The sequence below is a fragment of the Neodiprion virginianus genome, chromosome 4, assembly GCF_021901495.1.
Source record: "Neodiprion virginianus isolate iyNeoVirg1 chromosome 4, iyNeoVirg1.1, whole genome shotgun sequence".
Lineage (NCBI taxonomy): Eukaryota > Metazoa > Arthropoda > Insecta > Hymenoptera > Diprionidae > Neodiprion > Neodiprion virginianus.
In genome coordinates, this window is record NC_060880.1 from 28,653,445 (window position 1) to 28,681,341 (window position 27,897).

At 38.0% G+C, this 27,897-nt stretch overlaps 4 protein-coding genes and 1 long non-coding RNA gene across 6 annotated transcripts; 3 read left to right on the forward strand and 2 right to left on the reverse strand.

Annotated features, from left to right (window-relative positions):
* The first annotated feature begins 3,086 nt into the window (after positions 1–3,086).
* Positions 3,087–4,334, forward strand: LOC124303906 (uncharacterized). The gene is made up of 3 exons (XM_046761733.1): positions 3,087–3,442; positions 3,812–3,972; positions 4,144–4,334. The coding sequence occupies exons 1-3, from the start codon at positions 3,394–3,396 to the stop codon at positions 4,195–4,197; spliced, it is 264 nt and encodes an 87-aa protein (XP_046617689.1). The 5' UTR covers positions 3,087–3,393; the 3' UTR covers positions 4,198–4,334.
* LOC124303902 (exocyst complex component 1) lies at positions 3,814–8,458 on the reverse strand. The gene is made up of 11 exons (XM_046761727.1): positions 8,011–8,458; positions 7,779–7,933; positions 7,466–7,693; positions 7,143–7,379; positions 6,819–7,059; positions 6,515–6,732; positions 6,204–6,394; positions 5,678–6,045; positions 5,372–5,517; positions 5,084–5,278; positions 3,814–4,999 (listed from the first exon to the last, which is right to left on the reverse strand). The coding sequence occupies exons 1-11, from the start codon at positions 8,456–8,458 to the stop codon at positions 4,847–4,849; spliced, it is 2,580 nt and encodes an 859-aa protein (XP_046617683.1). The 3' UTR covers positions 3,814–4,846.
* Positions 8,459–8,735: 277 nt separating this feature from the next.
* LOC124303904 (solute carrier family 22 member 5-like) lies at positions 8,736–13,330 on the forward strand. Of its 2 annotated transcripts, none has more exons than XM_046761728.1 (10): positions 8,736–8,871; positions 9,982–10,236; positions 10,388–10,604; positions 10,735–10,841; positions 10,906–11,060; positions 11,180–11,369; positions 11,486–11,618; positions 11,710–12,019; positions 12,193–12,374; positions 12,597–13,330. In XM_046761728.1, exons 2-10 carry the CDS (start codon positions 10,049–10,051, stop codon positions 12,771–12,773), a joined length of 1,659 nt encoding a protein of 552 aa, XP_046617684.1. In that variant the 5' UTR covers positions 8,736–8,871; positions 9,982–10,048; the 3' UTR covers positions 12,774–13,330. The 2 variants fall into 2 exon arrangements, with proteins under 2 accessions (XP_046617684.1, XP_046617685.1); XM_046761729.1 differs by lacking the exon at positions 8,736–8,871 and adding an exon at positions 9,576–9,891.
* LOC124303907 (uncharacterized) lies at positions 11,785–13,848 on the reverse strand. The gene is made up of 4 exons (XR_006908022.1): positions 13,371–13,848; positions 12,550–12,769; positions 12,255–12,449; positions 11,785–12,061 (listed from the first exon to the last, which is right to left on the reverse strand). It is a non-coding gene; the product is annotated as an uncharacterized LOC124303907 (long non-coding RNA).
* Positions 13,849–14,669: 821 nt separating this feature from the next.
* LOC124302876 (uncharacterized) lies at positions 14,670–27,837 on the forward strand. Its single transcript, XM_046759445.1, has 19 exons — positions 14,670–15,006; positions 15,378–15,496; positions 16,264–16,420; positions 16,641–16,857; positions 17,029–17,135; positions 17,206–17,360; positions 17,657–17,846; positions 18,014–18,146; positions 18,215–18,545; positions 18,637–18,818; positions 19,098–19,256; positions 22,695–22,933; positions 23,830–24,094; positions 24,620–24,726; positions 25,333–25,487; positions 25,692–25,987; positions 26,070–26,389; positions 26,509–26,637; positions 26,863–27,837. The coding sequence occupies exons 2-19, from the start codon at positions 15,406–15,408 to the stop codon at positions 27,071–27,073; spliced, it is 3,444 nt and encodes a 1,147-aa protein (XP_046615401.1). The 5' UTR covers positions 14,670–15,006; positions 15,378–15,405; the 3' UTR covers positions 27,074–27,837.
* Positions 27,838–27,897: the final 60 nt, after the last annotated feature.

The following is a 27,897-nucleotide window of genomic DNA, read 5'->3' on the forward strand; positions in this document are numbered from 1 at the left end:
TTCTGAACATCCGAACATTCAAACTTTGGTTTCGAATTTTCATACTATGTACAATGTATGATCTATGCTGTATGATATGATGTATAATGATTTTAGTTTTTACATTTCAGACACGAAATACGCACTTTATCTTTCCTGCCTGATTTTAGACTCAAGCGTCTAGGCCCTTCGATGGTCAGCCATTGACTAAAGATATATCCTTCCGTTAACGGGTCAGCTAATAACGCTGCCGTTCTGCAACAGTTGGATGATAAAAATTTTTGGTCCCACCTTTCAAATGTGTGTTAAAATATACTCGAAGTGTTAAGAAGCTTCGTTCTATCTCTCCCTATCAAAAAAAATATATAAAAATCACCGGTAATCACCTGTTTAGGTCTTCAAATCAGGACACTGCGTTAAATACTGTTTCATATACGGAGCATCCATTTCGTTTCGATCAAAATTAGCGCATTCGTGATGTATTACAGTTACTCTGAATTTTGTTCCATACGAACACTTCTTGAAAAACAACTTTGCTTCTCTACCCAACGTAGAGTGTTCACTTGCGACTAGCTAAAATAGCATTTCGGTTCTATGCCTACGAAAATTTGAGATCGAGAGAGCAAATGAAAAGTTGTTGGAATAATTATGAATATTAATGTTATGGAATACATCTAGCGCGTGTCAAATAGAATTCCATTTCGAAATGAATAATTCTTCTGTTTTCGTATTATAGCCGATTATTGTAGATAATCTAGTTTGTCTCCTGGAAAATTATGTAATTTATAGTATGCATCATGTATTAATCGTAAATGGATCATATATATTAATATCGTACCAGGACAGCATATACATGTGTACTGTTTGGTCTCTGCATCATTATTACATCTGATATAAATATGTATACATTCTTCTCTCGGGTACCTATGCTTTAATTAAATGACTGTTTTGCTCCGAATTTTGGAAGAAATTTATTCTCGTTATTAATTTCTTGTATCGCCGACAAGTCGATAAGTACAGACGGCCAAGTACTGGCTTAGGCTTACCATTGCGAAGACTGTGTTACTCGGAAAGTGAATGCAGCCAGCATCATGCCGAAATCGGTAACTCTGATGTTCTGCAATAAGTTCTCAACTCTACCGTTGGAACATCTCAGAAGGCGCAAGCGCAAGAGGATTTTCGGTTGTCACACCACAGCCCATAAGGGACAACTGTCTTTATATTCTTCAGTCAACGAATGTACTAAATTATTTTGGACTACGTAAATAGTTGAGGTTTTGTATACTGCGATTTCACTGACTACTGAGTCACCAGAAATATTGAATTGTTGAACTCAGCACACTTCACTCCCAAGGGTACTTCTTCACTCCAACTACAACTGCTAATTCATATCATGCTCTTTTGCTGCGCTAGCGCTATTCTGGTGGGTTGTTGAACTGTTACTTGCAGCTTACAACTGGACACTTTTTCAACTTGTCCCCAATACGTTCACTGACGTATATCCTCAGTTAATGTTTCGTGGCCATACGGCTCATTACGGATACCTCTGGCGGCAGTTGATTCAAACACCGAACTCAAAAGTTTGCTTCAACGGCTACAATAGCGAAACACCAAAGGCAAACTAATTATGCGGGGATTCTCCGCTGTATAGTAAAAATATCTGAAACTACTTCTGAATGAAAATGGCCCAAACGCGGGCAAGCAAAAAGGATAAAAACAAACACATCCAAGTCTTCGTTCGTGTCAGGTACTTGTTCGAATAAAGTACAAATAATCCAAGCCTTAATTGAGTTTGTCGTCATCCAAAAAGCATGGCAATCACAAATCATTACAAACCCTCACTTTCCATTATTCATAAAGTACGTGTATGTAATATATTTCGATCAACCCCGTTCACCAAAGTATTTAATGAATCATTCGATATTTCATTGTGGTTTCATCTTCTGTCAAATACCACTGTCAAGCATTGATGCTTCTGTGTAAACAAGTTCACTAATCCTACATTGTTGCTGCTCAAAAAAACCCGACGAAAGGTCTAATCTGAGTGGTACTATAAATTCTACTCACAAAGCAAGTTTTCACATAATGCAGTAAATCGAAAGAACACTTCACTCTGAGCTATTTTAAATGTCAAAAATAGTATTTTTCGCAACAAGTGCGTGTATAACAGAGTTTGATCGTCGCACACGTGGGTTGACCAGGCCGGCCCAAGTGTCTCGCGATTATAGTATACAAGAGTGTACAATTCTACATAGCAGTTGCCAAGAGCATTTTCTGATGCATGGTGCGTGAAATTCATAAAAAATCTCAGTGGTGGGCTAAGAATAACAGAAATAATAATCAGACATACATTGTTGCAATGTATCAGAGGTGACCAGCGGTCGGAAGCGGGTCGAAGGATGCAGGGGTGAATCCTCACCCTGGGAACCCTCCCCCCCTCCCATACCTAAGAATATTCTCTTAAAAATAAAATCGATTCATGGAAATATGACTAAAATAATTATCTTGCATATATTCTATATTACAGCAACATCACTCATTCACATGATAAATAATCAATATTCACTTTTTTTTTTTTATTCACAGCTGCCATTCAAATTCCAAAAATAAATGATCATTCATATTAGCAACCTTAATAACTTAAATGGTAAATGATGAATGTTTACCATTAGGGCAACTCTCATTATATTTCTCAGTCAACGCTAGGTGTTTTCGACGTCTACGAACGTCAGAATATTGATTTGCTTGGTCTGATAGGAAATTACTATACCACAGTTCCGCGTTACGTGTCTCACCAGTTTTCGATATCGCTGTGGTGTCTACTGGTGTCTACTACGTGATCAAGTGCAACAACCTTGTAAAACCAACTAGTGACCGATTTATTTTTTGGAATATCAACGCAGCTACTGAAACGAGAAGATAAATGCCATTTATCTGGAGTATAAACTTTTCGATTGAAGTCAAAGATCTTTATTCCTACCTCTGACGGGTATGCGCGTTGAAGTAGTTCATACGAAATAACATACGAAATTTGTCTAGGAATATTTATAGCTGCAGTGTGGCAAAAGTTTACTTCACTCTACTCTAGTACACTAGTTACAGAGTTACCCTACACCTAAGGTCCACGTACAATTTTCGGTTGATACGTTTAATATAATCAAGGATAAAATAATTTTATTTCAGAATCACGTCAGCTAAGTTATGTTCGTAAAATCAATACACATTTGCATCACCGAATAGCCTGAATTTGTCTTTTAAAAATCAGAGCCTGCTCTCCAGATTGACAGTTACGTTACTGCACTGATAGATTTGTACGGGAATCCTGGGAGCGGAAGTAAGGCGTCTGCTGCAGCGGTCAATTGCTCGGGTATCTGCGTTTTCCTCGCGACAGGCAGACAAGATTACGTTATAACAATGTTGGGCCAAATTCTGCGACCAGTAGGAAGAAACGTTTTTCGCAGCGGTAAGTTTTGTCTCAATTGAGACTTGATATAGTACAATTGTGATCAGCTGAAGTCAAAATGGTAGCTTAACGTACTTCGCTTCGCTACCTTCGATTTACTCTATATTCTTCAACATATTATAGATCATACCGATGGTATTACGTAATATTCTTAGCTTAAATGCAATTAGAATATCTGAATCAAGACCCAGAAGTTTATTTTTCTAGTCAAACATTGACCCTCGATGTATTCAAGTTAGGCGTTTCAATTTTATACAATTTTATCCGTACTTTCGTAGCAGTGCAATCTAACTTAACCTAGCTCAAACTAAATCGAGCCATTGTCATCTTATATTCCAATTTATCCTTACGTCTTATATTTACTGCCAGGATCTCGTTCGTACCATCCGCCAGCTGAATTCAAGCAAACAACACTTAATGACCTGCCAGTACCACAAGGCGCGTGGCAGACCCATCATGACGCCATGCAGAAAAAATATAATTTGCATCTTCTAATAGGTGTTGGTTTCACGATTGGAACCGTTACATTTGTAAGTATTTCACTGTAGCGTTTCAAAGTTTCTACTCATGTTAATTATAATACATTTCTTTTAAATTTTAATTTAACGAGGATGGATACAGAAGATTGATTACTCTTAAGTAACTTATATAAAATGATTTGAATGCTCAACATTTATTTCTAATCAGTGTTTTATTTGCAGGCCAAGTTTTCTGGTCTTATCTACCTGAACGCCTATCCTCCAATCCCCAAATAGTGAAACAATTGTGTTGCTTGTAATTAGTAGACTGTGAACTGTAAAGTAATGTATTACTTCAAATATACTGTTGTAAATTTGCGAGAATCACTATAACATTCTGTATTCTTGAATAAAAGGAAAACTTGAAATAGGTATTTGTCTCGATTATTCGGAGTTATTTTTACTACCTACTTTTCATAGAGTTTTTTAATAGATATAACAAACTCTTAATGTAAGACTGCAGACTGGGATAAATACCAATATGCATGTAGAAAAAGCTAATTATTCGTCTAAGGCTAGAAAATTACTATGTATTTTAAAATCCTTAAGAATTGGTGCGTTCAAGGTCAGGTAACAGCAGAAAAAAATTGACAATCATTCTGTAAAGAAAATTCATAAACGTGAAGCCAAATCTTAAACTGTGGTTCTTTTACCTAGCTACTACACACATTTAATGAAATAATTGATATATTTAAATACGTTAGTTTATAGGCTTATCTGGATAGTTTTAAATATCTACAATATGTATACATAATTATTTACATTATTCTGCAACTCTAAGTGAAAAATTTATATAGTATTCATAATTTTCATATCATAATTATTATGCATCAACTTGTTCCACACTTTTCCACGTGTCGATAACATAACTCGACTATGCGTGCCTTTAGTGAGACCTTGCTATCTCTGAAAAGAATTCTAATATTTCTTGAATACTGAATTCCAGGGTGACCATGCTGTCGGGGTAACATCGTTGGATCAACTCTTCGATATTTTTGTACTGAGCAATAAATTCACGTTGCATTTCGCTCCAAACAACCTACGTATGTGATTTTTTTAGTGCGCATATTATTATGCAAACTGTGAATGAATTTTTGTGGATGCAATGAGACGTTTTTTTTACCTGGAGTAAATTTTCTGTTTCACAAAGATGCTTTTCAACCTTTCGATATAGATTTTCCAATCCTTTTTTTACCTCTCTAGCTGGGTACTCTTTAACAACTCTGCGCAGTTCCTGTTTGCTGTATGCCATTTGGTAGCTGATTTCGGATTCTTTTACACCTGACCCTACCTTTGCTTGTACACCTTCAAAAAAGAGCTGTGAAGCAAATAAAATCAAAATTAACAATATTGTTAATGAATTTGCAAGTTGTAAAAAATAATAAAAATATAGGTAGAGTGTGGATCTTACATTCAATTTCTCAAGTGGGCGTCCAAAGTACTGAATCACATAAGCTCGGAGAGCATCATGGTATTTTTGCTTAGCTTCTTTTCTCTCATGATCTAATACGGAAATTTTCAACTGGGACAAAAGGTCGTAGAGATGATGAAAATTTTCTGCAAGAATAATATATTCTCTTTTGGGTGTAGGAACGGTATATACATAACACACATATACAAACTATATCAGCATGGTGAAAATTGGTCAGATAAGTATTAAATCACAATATTGATTAAAACAATCACAGGGGATGACCGAATAATGAAAGTAACTCACCCATTTTTATGACCTCCGGTGGTGTTTTATGATGTTCACCACTGTGTATTACAATTGCTTCGAACATCGCCTCAATGAGTTTGGTGTACCACTTCTCTAGATCGACTTTTCTATCAGAATTTTTGAATATCCGTTCTGCAGTTCGGGCAAAGGGTTGAAGATTTTCAACGTAAGGTAATATTCCACATTTGGTTCGACGGTTGACTTTGGTGTCACGCAAGATAGACTGCAGTTGCGCCTGCATAAATTTATCAAACGATCTCTTCACCTGTACAAGTGCAGATGCAAAAGTCATTGAAAGAAAAGATCCCGTATCCTGCGCTGACATTACGTGCTGTGAAAGCCGCACTAGTACATATAAACACCAACTGGAAAAAAAATATTTCACTTGCTGTTATTGTTATTAAAGTTGTTGGACAGTAATATTTTTCTTACTACAAACGTAACTGATAATGAATTGTCGGGTAAATTATAGTTATTTGACAGAAATATTAATGCTAAGGATAACGGAAATCTAATAACTTACAAGCTGTCTATTTTATCCAAATATGATATAAAATTGTTCAATTCAGGCTCAAGGGATGGGAATATTGCAGCCATTGTAGCTCTAACTTCTTCGTTAACTTGTCTTTCCAACTTTTTGCTGGCAGTAGAATTTGCTGATCCGGGACTTGTTGCTCCATTGCTAATACTATCAGTCTCGTCCGCTTCAGTTCCCTTTTAACAATTAATCACCTCACGCATTATATACTGATCAATTGATATATTATAACTAATAGAAGCAACTAACGATATACCTGTGATTCAACGAAATGTAAGTAAAGAAATATTTTGTACCTTCACGGGCGACAGAACCGAGTCAAGCTGGAAAAACGAAACGCAAAAAGCTTGTTCAGCGAGACAGACAGGCTGCAATTGAGAAAGAGCTCTATCTAGAACAGAATCTAAGAGGGCTCCCTCTCCTTGAGGAGCCCAAACCTCCCCACCCAAGAGACAAAGAGGCGCTGGACTAACCAAGTCATCCCCTTTTTGTCCACTAGATTTCGATGTATTGGCTGTAAATATATGTAAGATGCACAACAAAATGTTTACTTTTGCGTATATACTATGGCTGAATTTATGTGAGGTTATATATACCCACCATTAAGTTTTTTACTAGTAACGCGAGTTTTTGCTTCCTCAAAAAATAGCTTTAGGTCTCTCTGGTATAATTTGCTCATGGTGCCAGTGTACACTTTTGTTAATTGAGTGAATGCTTTGTTATCCAAAGCTCTGAGTAATCTCATCAATTCGGTGTATGGTTCTAGTTCACGATGTACAGCTTGATGCGTAGGCAGTGTAAGATCTGTTGTCGAGGTTGAGGCTTCGCCTGTGTCATTGCCCTGAAAATCAAGTCAAGTAAGATAATGGTTACAGACTATTGCCTAAAGCAATATACGGCAAGAAAGAGAAAATAGAGACAAACCAAGTGTATGAATAGATTGTTCAGATGCCTGGCTACAATCAAAGAGAATTTAGCTCTAAGTTTGTCCAAACGCCGACGTTGTTCCGAAGCAGCTCCTAATTTATCAAGACCAGGAGGTAAAGGAACAGATGTAGCTTTCAATAAAGCTACTCCTGCTCGTCCGAGCTCTTCTCTACCTCCTGGAAGTTCTGCTTCGCTCAATGTGCGTTGGTGTTCTGCTGGTATATCCAGTTGTGTCTAGTTGAGTAAAAATTCGAAAGGTGAGTGGGAAAATCTGTAGATTGTAGAATACTCAGGCAGAATCCTTGTAGTTACACACTTACAATTACAGCGTCAAGCTGTTCGAGGAGAAGTCTAGCGTTGTGATTAGCCGTATGAATGGCTTGGTTTTTTTGACCAACTCTAGCCATTGCATCTCTGATTCTACCAAGTGCCTCGTCATAGACAGCAAGACGTGATTCTACTAAGGATGCTTCGGTAATAGCAGCCTCGATACCATTCATTAATTGAATTACTTGAGGCTCGGAAACTAGGACCGATTGTACATTTTGCTATTGAAGTAAGAAATATGCACATTTATTAACATGTTTTATCTTTACTGATTATTTGGTGCCTTAAAAATTGAGAATATCTTACCCCATCTAATATCGATAGATCTTTAGAGAGTGTTTCCATAAAACGTTCTGCATCTGAGACTGCATAGTCACAACTTGCCATCAACGATGCTAGATACGTAGCCTCCTTGTCAGTAATTGGTTGATAATCTGCAGATACAGGTTGAGACAACAAATCTGAAAAAATTCAATATACATAATGATACATGTATCTTTCTGAACAACAGCATCAAGGTTGTTTGAAAATTATTTACCCGGTGTGAAAATAATGCTGTCGCTTTCTTTAAGAGATGCAGGATCGATCATCCAATCACTGGGTATATTTTTAAACTCAGGTCTTTGCGGCATGCTACAAGAATATGTGTATAAATTCCGTATGAACGTTGTTCTTTCTTGAGCGTAGGTGGCTGTCCATTTATAGACCTTATCGATGTATATTTCCAGGTCCAGCGAGTCAATATTGACACCATCAACCATTTGTATATCAGTCAGAGGCCAGGACTGTTTTTTCTTGTAGACATTCTTGTCATTTTTTTTAACTTGGCAAAGCAATAGTGAGCCTGGGGTGTCAGTTGTTCTAACGATACATAAAAAGCTAGTCTTTTTTTTTTTAAAAGCCTTACAAACATGACAGAGACTAAGCAATTGCTGATCGGCTGGCGCAAACAGTTCTCGTTTTAGCGCATGTTTTATCACAGCCATTGCATCAACAAATTTTATTTAATTATTCAGGTTTTCTTTATTATTCAAGCATCAGTGATGACTGGCTTTTGTGGTCGGTCTGGCAGCTCTTCCGTCTGAAATGTGAGGAATAATTTAATATATCGAATCACTGACAAGGTTAGAGTGCTTTAAATTAAATTGCTTGTTGTGGCTCATGTTCTTACAGAAGAGAAACTATGACTCGTGTGAGTGGTTTTTTAAAGTTTGGTTAGAATCACCAGATTCACAGACTTGTAGGTCAAAGAACTGACCACAATCATTGTGCTATTATTGAGTCTTATGCAACACTGTGCGCTGCTTGGAGTTGGATAAGAAACCTTGGGAAAATAGTGATTGGTGGTCTGAAAAGAGTGTCAGCGATTCCATAGATGAAACTTGTCTTTCGGATATGCGTACGTACTCGGTGTATTTTCTGAAAATCATCATTCCAACCTCGAAATTAACATTTTATTACCTAAGAATTAAGATAGTGTTACCAGGCTCCTGAAACACTGCCAGTTATTTCACAACGCTTCGTATATCATCACACAATTGATTGCAACCAATTTTTTTTGTTCTTTGAGGCTGCAACTGTCATTTGACAGCCCACATCGAGGCTTTGAGGGCGTAAACAGGAATCTAGCTATATTCTGGAGCGCAGGCGTGAGCTTAGAATTTTTTTATTTCGTGTAGCTCTACATTTGTCAGATGCGTTATGTGTTGCAGCTATTAGGCGCAAATTCACTGCATTTCTCAAGTAAAAATGAAACAGAAATTTGATATTATGTACTGAGTTATCGTTGCTACCTGCATAGGTTGAAATTGCATTTGGCATGGTTGAAATTTTATAATCCGAATAATACATTATTTACTAAATGTATTTTCAGTTCTAGAAAAGAATTAAATACTCAAAAGTTCAATGCCCTATATTCACAGAATTCCAAATTCACAAATTATATCTTACTTCGAATATATGCCTGATTTTCGAATGAGAATAGTACACTTGAAATTTTGAGTCGTATTAACAAAATTATACTTGTAGCATGTCCGAGCATCCGAAGCGCCTACAGATATGCAATTCAACTTTCTTTCGTGGAAGAAACGCTATTGTTGCCATCGGATAGGCTCATTGGATTTTTAGTATCTGTATTATATAATATCGATACATTTTCCCGTGCCGTACTTTCACGAAATCATCCGTTGTATGTATAGTAGCGATTGCATAATGATGAATACTACGTATTTCTGACCGAATATAGATTGATTACGGTATCATGTAGATTAGGTCTGTTGCGTGATAAGCTCGAACAAATTTACAGTACACTTCTTCGAAGAGACGCTTTTGCTGTATATCTATCAGCATTCTATTACTTGAAGTGTACTCGAGTAGTGAATATAGTTTATAGTTTTGTAGATCAGTAGACTTGTAATTCGTACGCTCCTACATCTATTTCACATCTACTTCGAGTCTATCGACGCTGAATACACAATTTCATCCGGAATATGAGTTTGATTTGTTTTAGGCGTATCGTAGATTCCATTCCAGACGCTTGAAACAAGCGATTCTTCCGAGAGTTCTTTGTATATAAAATGAAGAACTCTAAATATAGTCTTGGTTCTCAAAATGAAAATGAGGATGAAACATCAGATGAATTTCCGGAGGTCGACCATATTGGTCTTTACACATTGGGCATGTATTTCATTTTGAGCACGCCACTGATACTATCTGCTGCCCGAGGATTAGGCTACGTTTTTACAACCGCACCAGTCAGTTACAGGTTCGTGCTGATAATTTTTTGCTCTTTATTACGACTTTATAGCTCACTAAATTGTACTACAATGAATATAAATGATACGCGTTCTGCACATATAATTGTAATGCTCTAACAACTGTCGATCTTACAGCGAAATTTTTTTGTTTTTTTGTAGGTGTTTGGCAAAAGAGTGCGAAAATCCCGGGGATACTACTTTGCATCCGTTATGGTTACCAAACGCAGTTCCTTACACCGATGGGAAACCGGCGACATGTAGCCGGTTTACTGTACAGAATGTTACGGACTCGTGCTTAACGACTGTTTTCACCAACGATACCGAACCTTGTGATGCCTGGGTGTATGACCCTGAAGAGATAACTATTCTTAACGAAGTAAGTGCATGTGTTGTACCATCTAACCGACGTGACTATGAGACGCAAAGGTAAAGATTTTAAAGACATGTTTAATCTCGACTTTATTTCTTAGAGCAGAAATCGACTCATTTTGATTTTTCATTCGCAGTGGGATCTCACTTGTGATAATAACTTGTGGAAATTGACGTTGCCAGGAACGATAAATAATTTTGGCCAGTTTCTTGGTTTGACACTTTGCGGTCATCTTTCGGATAAGTAGGCTTTACTAGCTGTATTGGAGATTGTTAATTCGAAATGCTAACACAAATTTTTATCGCAGATACGGCAGACGGAACCTGTTGGTAGTTGCTACACTAATGAGCTCGATTTTCGGATTGATACGGTCCTTTTCGTTTAACTACTGGATGTTCATTACTTTCGAGTTCCTAGATGCATTCTCGGGCTCGGCCGTGTACAGTGCTGCGTTCGTGCTAGGTCATTGAATAAGTACAATTATACCGTTACTATCGTTTCAGTCACACGTTTAGTCAAAAATGTGTGAAACTTTAGTCTACTGGATACAATTTATATCCGATTAAAAATTTTCTTTGTAGGGATGGAGCTTGTTGGACCAAAAAAAAGAGCACTGGCAAGCATTCTGACTTGCACCATGTATATCGTGTTTGTGGTTTTCTTGGGGTTGTTCGCCATGTGGTTTCGATCTTGGCGGGTTCTGCTCCGGATCTTTTACACAGCAGGATTGTTTGCACTATTCTTACCTTTCATAGTGCCCGACTCTGTAAGGTATAATAGTAAAACAGTCTTTCTAAAGTCTTTGTCACGTAAGTCTTGTATAGTAGCGTTGTACTTTCCAATATGAGGTCGTTGATTAATTTATTTTCTGAATTTGTGTCTGAAAGATGGCTGTTGAGCAAAGAAAGAATTGAAGAGGCTGAAGCTGTTTTACGGAAAATCGCGGCTGGTAATAAAATAGAAATCTCCGAAAAGTCAATACTATTGATAAGGAATTGGAAGAACAAAAATCACGACAAGGTACATTTGTTGCTATTGCACAAACAGTTCGTACACTACATTGATGGACGTATTTTATAAAAATTCATGCTGTAACAATAATTAATTGCAGGTCGACACAACTAACCCTCCAGACGTTTCTGCGGCGCGACAAGTTATTGGCAACAGGACCGTTTTGATTCGATTGATCATTTGCACTTATTGCTGGGTGGCTAACGTATTCGTTTACTACGGATTGTCATTGGGTTCGATCTATGTGCCCGGAGACAAGTACATCAATTTTATTTTGGTGAGCCTGGTTGAAATTCCGGCTCTATTTGTTGCGTGGATCCTCGCAGATTACCTTGGACGCAAACCGACGCTCAGCCTAACTTTTTTTTTGAGCGGAATATTCTGCATCATCACAATCTTCATTCCTGCAGGTTGGCCTAATTGACATAGAACCAATTACGTGACCCAATTTACTGCAACAACATCAAAATTCATAAGCAATAATTTTTCCGCTCTTTGGCTTAACGAGAAATATCAGCTATGAGGTTACGGATTATAAGATTACGGATGATGCGTGCAATGTAATTATCGAAATATTTTTCAGATTGGGGGTATCTTCCACTAATTGTCTTCTTGTGTGGTAAGTTCTGCATCACGACTGCTTACCACTTGATATACATGTACACAACGGAGATGTTTCCTACGTCACTTCGTCACTCACTTCTCGGCCTGTGCAGTATGGTTGGACGTATCGGGTCTATGTCAGCTCCGCAAACGCCATTGCTAGTGAGTACTGGTATTGTCGACTGTAACAACCTCCTGAAGTTTATACTTTCAAGCCTATGATTAGTTGGCAAATAACTGGAAGTTTCAATATTATGGTTGTAATTATATAAGAACTGCTAATTTTTTGTAAAATTGTTCTGCTTATAATTATTGTCTGTGCATTCTTTCGGCTCACATTCGTTTCGAAACGGAATTTACCCCGATTGTTGGTTTTTCTTACAGGCCCACTATATGAAGTCGCTACCTTTCATATTATACGGGGTGATGGGCATCTCAGCGAGTTTTTTGTCCTTGAGCTTTCCGGAAACATTGGGGATAAAGCTTCCGGACACTGTCTGTGAAGCTGCGAAAATCGGTGAAGCAAGGAAGAAAGAGCGATCAGACAGCCGCGTTATCTGAAATAATATAAATCTATGAAACGTAGTATCTTTACTCTTGATGATCTTATACAAAATATCGATAATCTGTTAGTTGTAGGACAGTTGGAGATAATATAATTAATGCTATCTTAAATCGTATTGCAAGACAACAAATGATGGGAATCATTATACAGTAATTCTAGACCGCGTTACCATGCTGTAAAAATCTTTGTTTCCATTAGTGAACAAATGCTTAATTAGATATAAAATGTAACCTACTTTGCATTGTGGATGTTTTCTCAAGAATTAGCTTGCTGAGACGTCTGGTTAATAAGTTTTTACAATCTGTTTGATATCCTTATCAACTTACATTTGGACATAGTATCATCCAGTATCAGCCACTTATGATTATTTGATTAACGTAATAACTTTTCGTATCAACAGGTTTTAGATAATTAGAATTTAAAATTATTTAATCACACAATTAGAACTCACATTGTCTATGCGAAAACCCATTTAACATGGGAAAAAGATCTGATCATATTTAATGTATCTTATAAATATTGAGAAGTTGACAATAAACTTATCGTTATTGTATTTGATTTATCATCACTTGCTACCATTATTTTCCACTCACTTGTATCAGAATCCTTGTATTGCCGATTTCATGGTGGTAGGGGGGTAAAGCTGATGAAGTATATTTGCATCACATATATGGGCCAAGAGTAAAATTTAGCGGTCAGCTATCTCTCGATTTATACAACTGGCATTTAGCCGTGACATGTTTGAATAAATTCGCCGTTCTCTTCAGTTGACGGCTAACGGTTACAGGGAAGAGATTATTAAATGTTACTCTATTCACCTCTTCTGTCAAGATCTTTCAGTGAAGAGTTTACCTTACGTTTCTTACCTTAATATTTCCAGAAAAAACTACACTGTGTACTTGCTTATCAATGAGTGTATGTAAATGTATATTGCTTTATTGCCCCAGGCGTAACACATATTGCCAATAAACCGGTTACCATTGAAGAAAGAGGTATTTTAATTTACTCAGTCTGCAAAACTTGAAATCAGTTACTACTTCTGGAGTTCTTTGACTGTACGCTCATATATTTACTTAAAGGTACAATATAATAATATTGGAAATAATTGGAAATAATTACTCATTTGCATATTTACTAATAGGGTAAGAAAGTGCAAATTAATAATAGTAAACTGGTTCGCAATATTTCATTTAATAGATTTTTTCATGGTTCCAAGCGTTCAGAGTTTAAAATGTAACGTTATTCCTTCGATGAACTAAACAAGTGTTTAATACGTCCACTGAACACGTGTACTGAAGTTGTAAAACTGTTCAATCTCTAATACGGTATTATGAATACATCATTCGTTTTCAAATAATATTGTTATCTACCAATGATATTTATACATTGTCGCGGTACATAACCAAGGCGGTATATGTGGGCTATATAAGGTATTTGTGTTGGCACAGGTACAACTGATTATTCTCTAACACTCGACGGTACATAATAATCTCACTTTTTATCAATTAAAAAAATTCACCGTCCTGAAGCAGTGTAGCTGTTTTCGGAGTTTTTCAGTTTCGTCGTGTGCGGCAGGTTTATTCACAGTTTGCTGGCTATTCGGAAGGCAACTATGCACACTCACTGTTTTAAATAGCTGGCTGAGTAACTTAATTTCAATGAGCTCTTTTAAATTCTGTTTTACCCAATGTTAAACTTTAGTAGACATTTCATGCCAGCACGCGTCACATTGCTTTGTAAGGAACGCATATTGTCTCATGTATGTTTTCATTTATGATCTCTAGCAGAAGGTTCTTATTTTAGCTATTATTGTCACTATAATGGTTACGTTATGTTTATTTTTTTTTAATCTACAATGAGATACCGATGGCCTGAGCAATTGGATATTGAAGAGTCTGCATGCTCGCGTTCATTCGTGAGGATGATCTCACAAGTGAATAACTTGAAATTTTTCCCTGGAAGCTCGACGTCGGACTTTTACAATTAATGTAATCTGAGATAGATCTCGCTTTCTTCATTCGATTTCGACAAGTTCTGATAACGAGTGATAATAGTGGCCGACATTCACTAATCAACTCTTTTGCTAACTCCTTGTGGTTGGCTACCTCCATTAGTCTATTCTCCTCGCCCTCACCGGTAAGCAAATTCGAAATCTCCATCTCAAATCACGGAGCTTCAGAAGAAGCCAATAAAGTGCCCGTATAAAGTGGCTGGATTCAATATATCTAGGTAAATTATTCATTATTTTTCTGCATTCTTTTGAAGTGAGTGAAGTGTTTCTTATACATGACACACGAGAAAATTATGTTGCCACATTACTTCTCAGATCGTCCATGACTGTAATTTACCTGACAGACATTATACCATTGTTACATTAGGCGATTATGGTTCGTTATTTTCATTGGTCAACCGGATCTTTAAGAAGGAATAGTAAAGCTGATTAATAATTATACTGGAATAACGTAATGTACGATTTTATGGGACTAGTGTATAAGATTCAAAAAAAAATTGAATGTCCGAATTGTTACATAAGATTACGTCGTTTCTTTCATATATACTTCTATTCCGTCGTTCATTTGAACCAGTTTATTTTTTTTCAGATTTAGTGATCGCGTCGATATCGGCATCATGCAACTGTTTTGCTGCCAGCAATATCCATCCGAGTCCAATGGAATATCATCATCGACACCGAAAGAAGCGGAGCAAAATAATTATGACGGTATCGCACTGACAGTTTGATCGAATATTTTCATATAAACTTATTTCAAGGATGGCACGGCAAAACGGTGTAAGTGCTATCATTATGATTTTTCAGGAGAGTAAAAAAACTTTCTCAAAATTTGATTAATCAATTTTAAAAGAAAATCAAAAAGTGTATTTGAGAGTTTTTCAAGCTCTTTCAAATGGTCTATGCCTTGATTCAATATAGCAATTTGCCTTTGAGAAAATGATACTTACTAGCAAGAAAAAAATCGATTCTCGCGAGTCATTTTCTCGAAGACAGATTGCTATGTTAAATCGAGGTTTGGGCGATTTGAAAAAGATCGAAAAACTATTGGAAGGTTTTTTTTTTATTTTTGTTTTAAATTAGTCAATCAAATTTTGGCACATTTTTTTACTCTGCTAAAGACTCACAATGATGGCAATTACACCGTTTTACCGTGCCGACTTTTTTAACTTTCACGATTAAATTTTCGTCAGCCATATTGTTTTGCAAGGACATGTGCAATGATTTTTCAGAAATTTTCAATAAAAAATGTATCTTCGATATTTTGGAACTTACTCAGTTTTGCCGTGCCTCCCTTAATTTATTTATCGACGATGCGGGTCTAGTTGACTAGTGATAATTAGATAACAGCTCTTGATGTATCCAGCGTCGCAAAAAATACTTGCAACTGTTAAAGTATAATTAAAAAGTTCAGTTAGTTTACGATAATTGCACGATAATTTTCCACTTGGATTTAACACACGGTTCTGTTTTTACAGCCAACTGTGGGGATGATGAGATACCAAACGATTTTCCGGAGATCGACCACATTAGTCTGTACACCTTGCGCATTTATGTTATTTTAGGAATCCCAATGCTACTTTCCGCTTGTTTTACAATGAGTTACGTTTTCACCGCTGGGACTGTCAGTTACAGGTTAGTGTTTGTAGTTCATACCATTTATTCGCAGATCATGTTTGTATTAGAAATTTATTGACGTTATAATAAACATGTAGAACGAACGAGATTTTATCATGCGTTTTTAAACAAGGTCACTAATACTTCCAATAAGGTGATAACCTGCATTGATATTGATTACAGCTTGATAATATGAGAAGATAAATCGTTATGAATTGCTGTGCATTTTTTTCACCAGGTGTCTACTAACAGAATGCGAAGATCCTGTAAACACGACACTGTATCCCACCTGGTTGACAACAGCGGTTCCCTACGCTGACGGTGTATCGGAAACCTGTACGCGATATACTGTACAAAATATCACAGATTCCTGTTCAACGACTGTGTTTACAAATGAAACCGAAAGCTGTGATGCCTGGATCTATGAAACCGAGAAGCTCACCATTCTCAACGAAGTAAACTATAAAAAGGGTCTTATATTTAAAACATTATTTTCTACGGCGTTTATACTTACTTTTCAAAATTAGAACGCTTCACAATAACAGATCATCGTTATTTATGAATATGCAAATTTGCAATGAAAAAGTTGTATGTTTGTGGTGTTGCAATGTATTTTTTAATCACAGTGGGACCTCACCTGTGATGCAAATCTATGGAAGTTATCGTTGCCGGGAACAATCAACAATGTTGGACAATTCTCCGGATTGATATATTCCGGTTATGTATCAGACAGGTAAAATATTCAGCTGAATTTGAAGTGGATTCTCGTTCACACTTATTCGTACAAATTTTAATGACTACAGGTTTGGCAGACGTAACCTCTTGGTACTTGCCACTACGATGTCCACGATACTGGGATTAATTCGGTCCTTTTCCCTCAATTACGAGATGTTCATCATCTTTGAGTTTCTTGACGCGTTGGCTGGCGCAGGCCTGTACAGCTCTGCATTTATTTTAGGTAATCGAATAAGTGTAGTATAGAGCGTAGAATAGCAATGACTATGATCTGCTCATTGTCAGGCTTCTAAATCAACCGACTGTGCTGGATTTGAGTGTTCATCGTATGGAAATATGGGGATCTCTTTCGGCGATTACTGCTTTAAACTGCTTGAATTTTGAAACACTTATAGTACAGCACAAAAACACTAACACTATAACTATGCATAGAGTCACGGCGCTATTCGCACTTGTTGTAACAAAGTTCAGGAGCCCGAGTAGATTAACGTTCCTTTTACCAACCAATGTTCTTTGCAGGAATGGAGTTTGTTGGACCGAAGAAAAGAGTTTTCGTCAGCATTGTCATGTGCTGTATGTACCCACTCGGAGAAGTCTTCATGGCGTTGTGTGCTATGTGGATTCGATCTTGGCGTCATCTCATTTTGGCACTCTATATACCGGGATTCATCGCAGTATCCATACCATTCATAGTTCCAGAATCTGTGAGGTGACAATCGCGTACCGAGTATGACGTACTTGTCGAGTCTGTAGCATATAAAGTTGATTAAAACATAACCAGATTCCGGCATGTTCTGTCTTATCACGACGAATTATAAAACAATTTTCATTACTTCGCCCAGAGAATTGAAATACATTGATATTTCCATTCCTCAGATGGCTACTGAGCAAGGGTAGAGGAGATGAAGCGGAGAGCGTGTTACGAACAATTGCAGTCAAGAATGGCGTCGAAGTTACACAAGAATCAATCGATTTAATCAAGAATACGGCGAAAAAAAATCAGATAGAGGTACGCCGATCTCGATTATATGCGAAGAGTTGGGATGAGTAGTATGCAACCAACATGTTACCGTTAAGAACGTTGTCTTACAGAAAAAAGGAGCAGAATCAAAACCGTCAGGCATTTCGGCGCTGAGACAAGTTCTTCGCGAAAGGGTATTGTTGCTTCGTTTGATGGCCTGTGCTTTCGGCTGGATCACCAACACCTTGGTGTATTACGGTCTTTCGCTACAGTCGGTAACGGTAGCAGGTGACCAATACCTCAACTTCATTTTGGTGGCTTTGGTGGAGATTCCGGGTAACTTGGCTTGTTGGGCCCTGGTAGACTACATGGGGCGAAAGCCAATCCTTAGCGGTTCGTTTTTCCTGAGCGGTGTCTTCTGCATCTTGGCAATTTTCGTTCCTGAAGGTTGGTACAACGCCACGGTGGCTGATTCTCGAGAAGGCTGAATTAACGCCCACGCATCGTTCCGAATTAACGAATGTTTTTCGTTTCCTAGACTGGTGGTATCTAACGCTAATCGTTTTCCTGGGAGGCAAGTTCAGCATCACGATAGCCTTCAGCACGATTTACGTTTATACCACAGAGATGTTCCCCACACCGTTCCGACACTCTTTACTTGGATTTTGCAGCATGATCGCTCGTATTGGATCAATGATAGCACCGCAAATGCCCTTGCTGGTAAGTACAAGTAGTTTAATTAACGTAAATCGAAGAATGTTCATTTTCCAAGTAGCCCAATGTGTCTTAAAGATAATCCTGAAACTCTGATTGGCAAAGTTTTAAAACGATTGTCTCTCAGGCCGAATAATTATATGCGCCACGGAGCCGGCAATTTAATTCTTAAAATTAGCTCCTGTCGCAGCTACTGTTACAGGGTGTGACATTGCGAACGAAATTCATTCGACTCCATCTTTAATTGTAATTTGACCGGTGTTCTAATCGATATTACGTTTACAGGCAACATATATGGCGTCGCTACCGATGCTGGTTTTCGGAGCCGTCGCCTTGGTAGCCAGCATTTTGTCTTTGAGTTTTCCGGAAACCGCTGGGATCAAGCTTCCGGACACGATAGAGGAGGCAGTTGTAATCGGCAAGCTGAAAAAGAAACCTAAATCAATTATTCCTTAAATTTTGTATACTTGTACAAAGTAGGCTTGGAAACGTTTATTGCATTGTCACGGTAATCGATTTTGGTTATCGTGGAAAAAAGAATTCCCTGTCTTGGTACTGATCGGAGTATCGTAAGTTTGAAGAAAAATTGTTGTTAATACTTCGTCGATATCAGACGACACCAAGTATATAAGATTCAGTGTTATCTATGAGAGATATCTATTAATCATATAGACGTACTATTCATATTTCGCCACAGATTGCACTGTTTAATTGTCAGTCTGTTCGCCGTATCACTGTATTGTTTATAACTTATTTAATCAAGATTATAGAGCAGTAAGATTAAATTTAGTGCTTGAATCCCATATATTGTGCGATTTCACATACCTATCAGCAGTTCAAATTTAGTCAGCAGTTTTTTATTTTGATGCAATTTAATATTATTTGATTCAACGAAATACGTGGTGGATTGCCGAAGCTCAACTAGGTTAAAGTCTAGCTTGCGACGTAATTCGGCCATTTTACGTTATGAGTCGTCGTCTTCCGTCATTAAACTCTAATAATCCTTTACTAGCTGGAGTGCGATACAAAGTTGAATAGTATATCCAACCCGCCGGTATAAAACGCAGAACGAAAATCTATATTTATCGTCACGTTGGCACTGAACTGTCTTAGAGCAATGTACCCGGTATCTTTTTATAGTTTCAGCATGTTTTCTATGTTGATGACCTGCGCGGTTTCGGCGATCACTCGTGATTTACGAAAGTCACTTTCGGAACATTTTCTTTTCAATAACTTATTCACAATACAGAACTTCTCCGGTAGCAATTACACAACCACCCATATTCTCCTCCTCGTTGAACTGCCATTGAATTTTTGAGGTGTTGAGATGCTTGTGGAGTTTCGCACGTGTTCCACCTTCGAAGTCATTTGCCAGTGTGCGTCCGCGGGTTCAATGGCTCGTGAAAATTGTTCAATAAATTCGTGTGTACGAGGTGTGTAACCAGCCTTGTCCAACAAGTAGTGGTCGTGGTGCACATCGAGGTAAAAAGTAAGCAGGTAAGTACAAAACTGGCTTAAAGGCTCTTGAAAGGCCCGGTGAGGTGAATGAGGGATTGAAATTCACGTTCGCGTTTTTAGGGATTTCATTGGTCGGCAGAATTTTATTTTCCAAAAATAACACCGCTCGAATATTTCTTCGTTCTAACGGTGGATCTTACAGCCAAAGGTTTGAGTGTGTAGCTCGTTTTTCGAAGGTGAACTAACGAGTTACTGGGTGTGACAAATAAGCCGGAGGATATTTATGCAAATAAGGAAAATGCAGAGCTGAAAGGAAGGCGGGTAGCGACACTGTTTCCGTTTAATCAGATTCTCTCGAACCTGCAGGAACCCACTGTGTGAACTAGGATTCGGTAACGTAATCATTCCCACAAAGGCGTGGCCTTGATTAACATGACAAAGACGTACCTACATACCCTTCCTACGTGGTTTTCGCCAAAGACTTCTTGTCTTGGCTTGGCTTTCTCTGTTCTCGGAGAAAACTACGTCGCTTCTATTTACTCCCTAGCACTCATTGTTACCGATTGACTCCCGTATGGTGAGACACGTGTTCACCGGTATTTCCATTTCCGTTGTCAATGCTGGATTGAAATTTAGGAATAAGTGATAAGACGTAGAAGCAAGGTTTTATTTGGATGGCGTATTTTTGAAAAATTCGCGATTTGGATAATATTTCAATAGCAGAACTTTAACATAGCAGATACAATGTGATGAAATCGCGTAATCAACATACTACAACTTGAAGTATGAATCCTCAAAGTGTAATCGTGATATAAAATGCATTGCGTGTTCCGGTGCTGTGGATCAAAAAACAGATCAAGCAATATGAATTTTTGGATTGGTTTCAATAGCCATTATTACAAAATATTTCTATTCAGTTGCGAGTTTTACTTTGAATATAAATAACTGTGACGATAAACAGCGAGGCCGGTGATGACTTACGACTCTTAAATCTTAGCTGGTTGAATTGCGTTTCATGAAAGAATTTCGTGGATATATGCATCGGTATTTATAAAATACACTTGTGATGTAATAAAGGCAGCACAGAATGACTGAACTTTCCAAATGAGCATTAATTCAGAGGTTATGCGATACGACATATTGCTAACTGTGGTAACTGGATCAAAGGTACACTGTAATTTCAAGTAATGAATAATTCGTGTAAACTACAGTGCAATGTACCGCATAGTTAGTAGATAATTACAACTAATGACATTGCTAATTATTATGCGAAACCATATGCTTATTGCCTCTTCCCGTATACGGGTTATTTACTGGTCGTGGTCATAGATGCGTGATAAACGGGAAAATTACAAAGGAATTCCGATTCATTGTCAGGAAATTAATTGGCACTTGTAATTTAAATGTAACTGCTGCGTTTGTCGACAAACTTCTCTGATTCCACGTGGTTTATATTCCTGCAGTCAATGCTACATAATTTTCTAGGAAAACGGTATTCAGACAAATTTTTCACACGTGACGTACGATCCGCTACTACACATTAACCACTATCGGGATTATAACAGTCCGACTTCTAAACCGACCAGGCAAGCCGTACGATGTATAGTATCCGGCTTAGAAATAGCACAGTGACTATAACCTGACCATTTACGGCAGAACAGTTTGAACGTTACTATACTCAGTTTCAATATAAACGATCAAAACTTCGGTGTGTTCGCTCTCAGTGTTAGTCACATATGCATATGTCAAGTATTCATGTGACTGATGTAGCCTTCGGTGAAATAGGAACTCCGGCAGAGGCGGAATCGCAGACGGAACAGTGATCAGCGCGTTGTACTAGCTGCTGGATGGAAGTTGAAAAATAGAAATGCGATGCTGAAGTTTTATTAAGAATTTGTCAGTGCGTTGTCTTTATAAAAAAATATTCCAGAGGAACATCAAAATTTAAATAACTATACGTACGCGACGTCGTAAATCCTGTCACATACACTTTGGCTATTTTCAACTTTCATTTTGTCTCGATCTCGACGTTTGTAAGCACGTTTGCGGTCACACGGTATTGACATATCTTTAACTTTACGTGCTTACCGGCCATCGTTGTATAAGACCTCACAATCAGGCAAACATAGTTATTTGCTTTTTCCAACTTTTCGACAATTCGAAGTGACATTTTGTAATCTTCGTTCACTTTGCGTCGGCATTCAATGGTCGAATAGCAGTTGCCTTCTTGCAAAGTGTGCTACCGGAATGGGTTACAGCATAGTGAACGTGATATTCAGATATATTGATAATAAAGTAGATATATTTCAGATTACACTGTTATACTGCCGAGTGAATTTCACTGACAACGAGTATGCGGTATCGGAGTGACCCGGGTATCAGCAGTCTTTACAGGAAATTCTTCGCCGCGAAATTCTAACATAAAATCCCTCCTCCGATCGACTACGTCACGTTGTGCAGTCACGTGGTATTCGACCGGGCATCGCAAAGCATTTACAATCAGTTTCAAGCCTTGTAACGATGGATTTTGACGAGGTTTTAGAGGAGCTCGGCGAGCTGGGAAAGTTTCAGATAATTAATTACTTTTTGATTTGCTTGCCGGTGTTTTTCAGTGCTGCTAACAGCTTATCTTACGTGTTCGTTGCAGGAGTACCGGATTACAGGTGAGTTGATGATTGTGGTGTTCGCTTAAGCGTCCGCTTACATTCTCACTTCTGCTCGTGCCAAGGTGGTAAAAAAAAATTTACACATTCTTAAATTGTCTGACGGTCAAGCTTGCTCTTGTTGTTATACAACAACCGGTGAATACAAAGATTTTCGCTAGTGCATTTTTACGATGTTTTGAACACTTTTCGTATGACACTGATGAGTCCGGCTTGTGATTTTTTGCTACCACACCTTTAACCGATTTACAGATCCATCTACATAATGAATGTCTGCGGTAATTGAAATTCTCAATTTTTCAAGTTATTGTCACACTAATTGCGTGTAATATTTATGGGTCATTAGAAAACATATATGGTAGAAGTTAATCTTTGTCGTTCGAAAGAAAGATTGGTATGTTCGGTATACATGCAAGCTGTTGGGTCAAACCAATGACCTTGATGATAAGCCTGTCTGAAGTGGAACGATGATTACAGTTATTTGCATGCATATTTCAAAAATACCTTTGACAATGCATGTACGTCGTGTCGATTCATTTTTGACAACTTGGATAAAAATTAAATTGCAATTGGAATCTGTTTTAACACGATTAAGTCTTCTATTCTATGATATTTTCGAAAGATTAGGTGAGGCAACAAATTTGAGTTTACTTTTCACTATCGAGTTTGACGCGTTCTTAAATACATGAAGCTACTCATAATAGATATACGTAGTTTAGTTTAGCATGTGCTCGATTGATTTATATAATCCAGCTTTCGATGTGTAACGAAAGAATATCACGAGATTTGAGATTTATTTGATACACCTGAGCATACTGTGAGAATATGATGTACAGCCATCCACCACGAAAGTGTATCAATTCAAAACTTATGACACTTACGTTCGTGGTCCTCAGGTGCTACATAGAGGGGTGCGATGACCGGAGTACACCAGACTATTCAGCAGCCTGGGTGAACCAGACCATTCCTGATCTCGAATATGAGACGGAGACAGCCAATGCCGTATACGTTCCCAGCCAATGCAGCATGTATCTTATGCAAAATTCGACAGTCGGTCAATTTGATGTCAACGATACGTGTCCGTTCAACTTTTCGACAGATACAATTATTCAGTGCAACGAGTGGATCTTTGATCCGGAAGATTGGACCATCGTCGGCGAGGTTTGAAACAATGTTTTTTTTTTCATTGTATTAAGATTACAGGACCAAACAATGTAAGGAAAACCAGTTTCTGAAACGTTGTAGGATCGAAGGTTCACATATTTTCCGTTATCGCGATTCTTTTCGAAGAATTTGTGGCCCTCCCGTGGTAGTTTTCTTCAATGGTACAGGTGCAGATAGGCTTGAAACACTTACAGTTCTGCAGGTTTACGTTTATTACACTTTCGACGTAAATACTGTTAAGCTGCAGATGATATCGTTTCGTTTAATAATTTATCGTCATGGTAATCTGGAACAGAGATTTATCAAGACCGAGTAACGTGGGTCAGTGCCCCACGGTTCTTCTTGAGTACACAACGATTTAGACCAAACCATGGACCATTCGTAACCAGGTTAAAAAATACACGCCGAATATATAACAGATATAGCTGCTCGAACACTGCAACATTCATCATTATTAATTAACTCAGAGAATAATGGTTAATAACTGTTTCAGGATTGACAAGTTACAATTACGTGTTTTAGTGGAACCTCACCTGCCAATCGAACCTGTGGAAACTTTCTCTGATCGGCACTGTCCACTTTGCTGGAATATTTTGTGGTTCAACTATTTTCGGAATGCTTGCTGACAGGTATGGACATTCTATCGTTTATCACGAAATTTATATATTATAAGCATTAGCTAGTGAATTGCTTTCGTAAAACAGTCAATGCCAGAGTATACCGGAAATGGTTAAGATAATTCTCTCAAATGACGGAAAGTTTGTAAATATTTTCATAAAAAATTCCGCATATCGTTACGTAAAATCTTAATTTGAATTTAATAGCATACCTCAATATCTTCACAGGCGTATTTCATGTTTGTTCGTTTCCTTATGCTGCAAAAAAAGTGATCACCTTTAGTGATGCTACACAACGATTCAACTGTCGGGAAACACGATATATGATTACAGAACAAACCGGTTTTCTTTGCTAATACCTTGAGAGCTAGTTTGAAAAATCACGATATGCTATCGATAGTGTAAAGAATATGTAATGCGATGTTCAGTTTGCTGTATTTCTTAAAATCACAATTGCTGTATTTTTCAACCCATATTTTACATGTCACTCGCGAAGAAATTTCTGGCGAATCGTATTAATAGGAGAAAACTTATTTCATGGATATGTAGTTGCAAAGCTTACAACGCGTTGAGAAATAATGAGTTCTAATTCACAAAAAACGTGATATTTTTCCACAGATTCGGTAGAAAGCTAATGTTTATTACAAGCATCATGATGATGACCATCACTGGCATTGGGCAAGTATTGTCCGGTTCTTACAACGTCTTCAATGTGTTCGTCTTTTTAAACGCTGTCGGAACTGCCGGGATATATCCCCTCGCTTTTATACTGGGTAAATATAAATTAGCTCAACATGAAAGCAAAAGGGAGTTTCCTAATTTTCTCTTCATCTTTCCATACCGTTTATCCACTTGAATAATTTCAGGCAAATTTTTGTAAAGTGATTAAGATTTTGTCTCTTTTCATCTCTGCAAGAAATTTTTAAATGAATTCTGTTGCATTTATGTTGGTGAGAATGAGTCTGGTGGTTTTCCAGGCGTCGAATTGGTGGGAAAAAGGAAGCGAGAACTTTGTGGAATCGTCCTGAATTACTTCTATGCACTGGGCGAGGCAGCTGTCGCCCTTTTTGCCTGGTGGTTTGGCTCCTGGCGTTTGTTACAGTTGGCGGTGTCGGGACCAGCGGCTATTTTTTTGTGCTACTACTGGCTCGTACCAGAATCAGTGCGCTGGCTACTAGCGAGAAATGAAAACGACAAAGCCAAGTCCATAGTTTCGACAGCTGCCAAGACCAACAAGGTTGTTCTTTCGTCACGCATCATGGAGTCCATGGAGGTGAGACAGGGTTTAAAATGAACGAGTCTTTTGCTCGATATCCGACCCATTCGCGGTTCTCATCGATATAATACTTTCCCAAAAGATTTCGGGCGGCGCTAAAACTCCGGCGAAGGATCCTCAGCTGCTGAAGATGCTGGGTTTGGCTTTTCACTCCAGATTGCTCGTCACGCGAATTTCAGTAATGTTTTATGTTTGGGCCGCTACTGCCTTTGTCTACTACGGTTTGTCGGTAAACAGCACTAGCCTTTCCGGGGACAAATACCTGAACTTTGCTCTGGTCTGCCTCGTTGAAATTCCTGGTTACACACTCGCCCTGTATGCCTTGCCACTATTCGGTCGACGAAGGGCTCTTATATTAAGTTTGCTGATCTGCACCGTGACGTGTGCCGCGGCAGCCTGGTGAGATGAAAATTTTATTCGGTTCAATCCTTGCATGCGGTGAAATATTTTAACTGGAATCTTTTTTTGAACAAAATAATTTAATACTGAAGACAGAGAGCGAAAAATAACCTGTTCAGGCTTTTCAGGACATCTACTTCCTTGTATTGGGTTGCAACAGTAATGTTTCTGATCGGAAAATTAGCAATCACAGCAGCGTTTGGCATTCTTTACGTTTATACTGCAGAATTGTTCCCCACTGCGGTCAGGTAAGTGTTCCACTTGTTTTTGGAGAACACCCCATTCTTCCTCTCTTCATCCAAGGCTTAACGTTCCTCGACAAATTGAAATTGAACTGTGCATCGGCGACGAATGGTATCCTTGTACTGTACACTTTGTAATTCATGCGAAAATTTGGACGAATCCGAACAAATCAACCGTTTAGTTCAACTTACTCTGAAATTACGGTAGTTGAAAATATGTTCCCTCCTTAGGAGTTGTGCGGTTGGCCTCAGCTCGACGATGGCTAGGGTTGGCGCCATGGTTGCTCCCTTCGCACCGATGCTCTCTACAGTGACACCGGGACTGCCATTGATATGTTTCGCGGCTGCCCCTTTATTTGCAGCCATCCTGACTGCCCTTCTACTTCCTGAAACCAGAGGACGCCGGCTCCCCGATACCGTTCGCGAAGCTGAGGCGATATAACGTTAATTCTAATTAGTCTTCGAACAATTCTTATATTTGATTGTTTCGTACAAAAACTATACTGTACGGCGAACAATAGAAGCGAATTCTTCCGTATTATTCACGTCACGACTCAAGTATACTTATTATCGTTACTGATTGTTGCCTGATATTATTCTAGGAATAACTTATAGGAAAACAATTCAATTCAGAATTTTCCTTTCGAATTTACGATCGTGATAGCAAACGTCTTTGAATAATGTCTCGAATGACCCGGTAGTATTTTCATTAGAATTTCTTTACTGTCAGTGATCACAATGATTTATCTAGTCGGTATAAAATTTTTTAAAACGTACGGTTTGTAAGTAGGACTCATAACCACACTTCATGGACTTGAAATTACGAACTCCAGAAACTAGGTGCATCTCAGATTCTTTCCAAATCAAAATCGGAATGATGAAATTTTTCATCTGCATCTACGTTCATCTGCACATCGCACAGACGTATAATATGATCAGTAATTATCTGCACCTAGTAATTACTTGAATGGTACAAAAGATTCGATTGACAAGCGATAGTTTGTGGGCGTGTTAAGTCATTATATAATTCACTTATTCAGAATGACAAGTGAAATTTCGTACCGTACAATTAATAATATTCATGACATGTGTAGGTGTGACCAATATTTGTAAGCCATTGGTGTAATAATGGTTGAAATGACCGTGCGATTCTATACCACTGCGATTTACAATCAGTAACGTTAACAATACATGTAATGCACCATTGTCAAGTGTTTGTGTACTTATACCGAACCCCTTCTGCAAGTTAATGACAGCTAAAGGTGA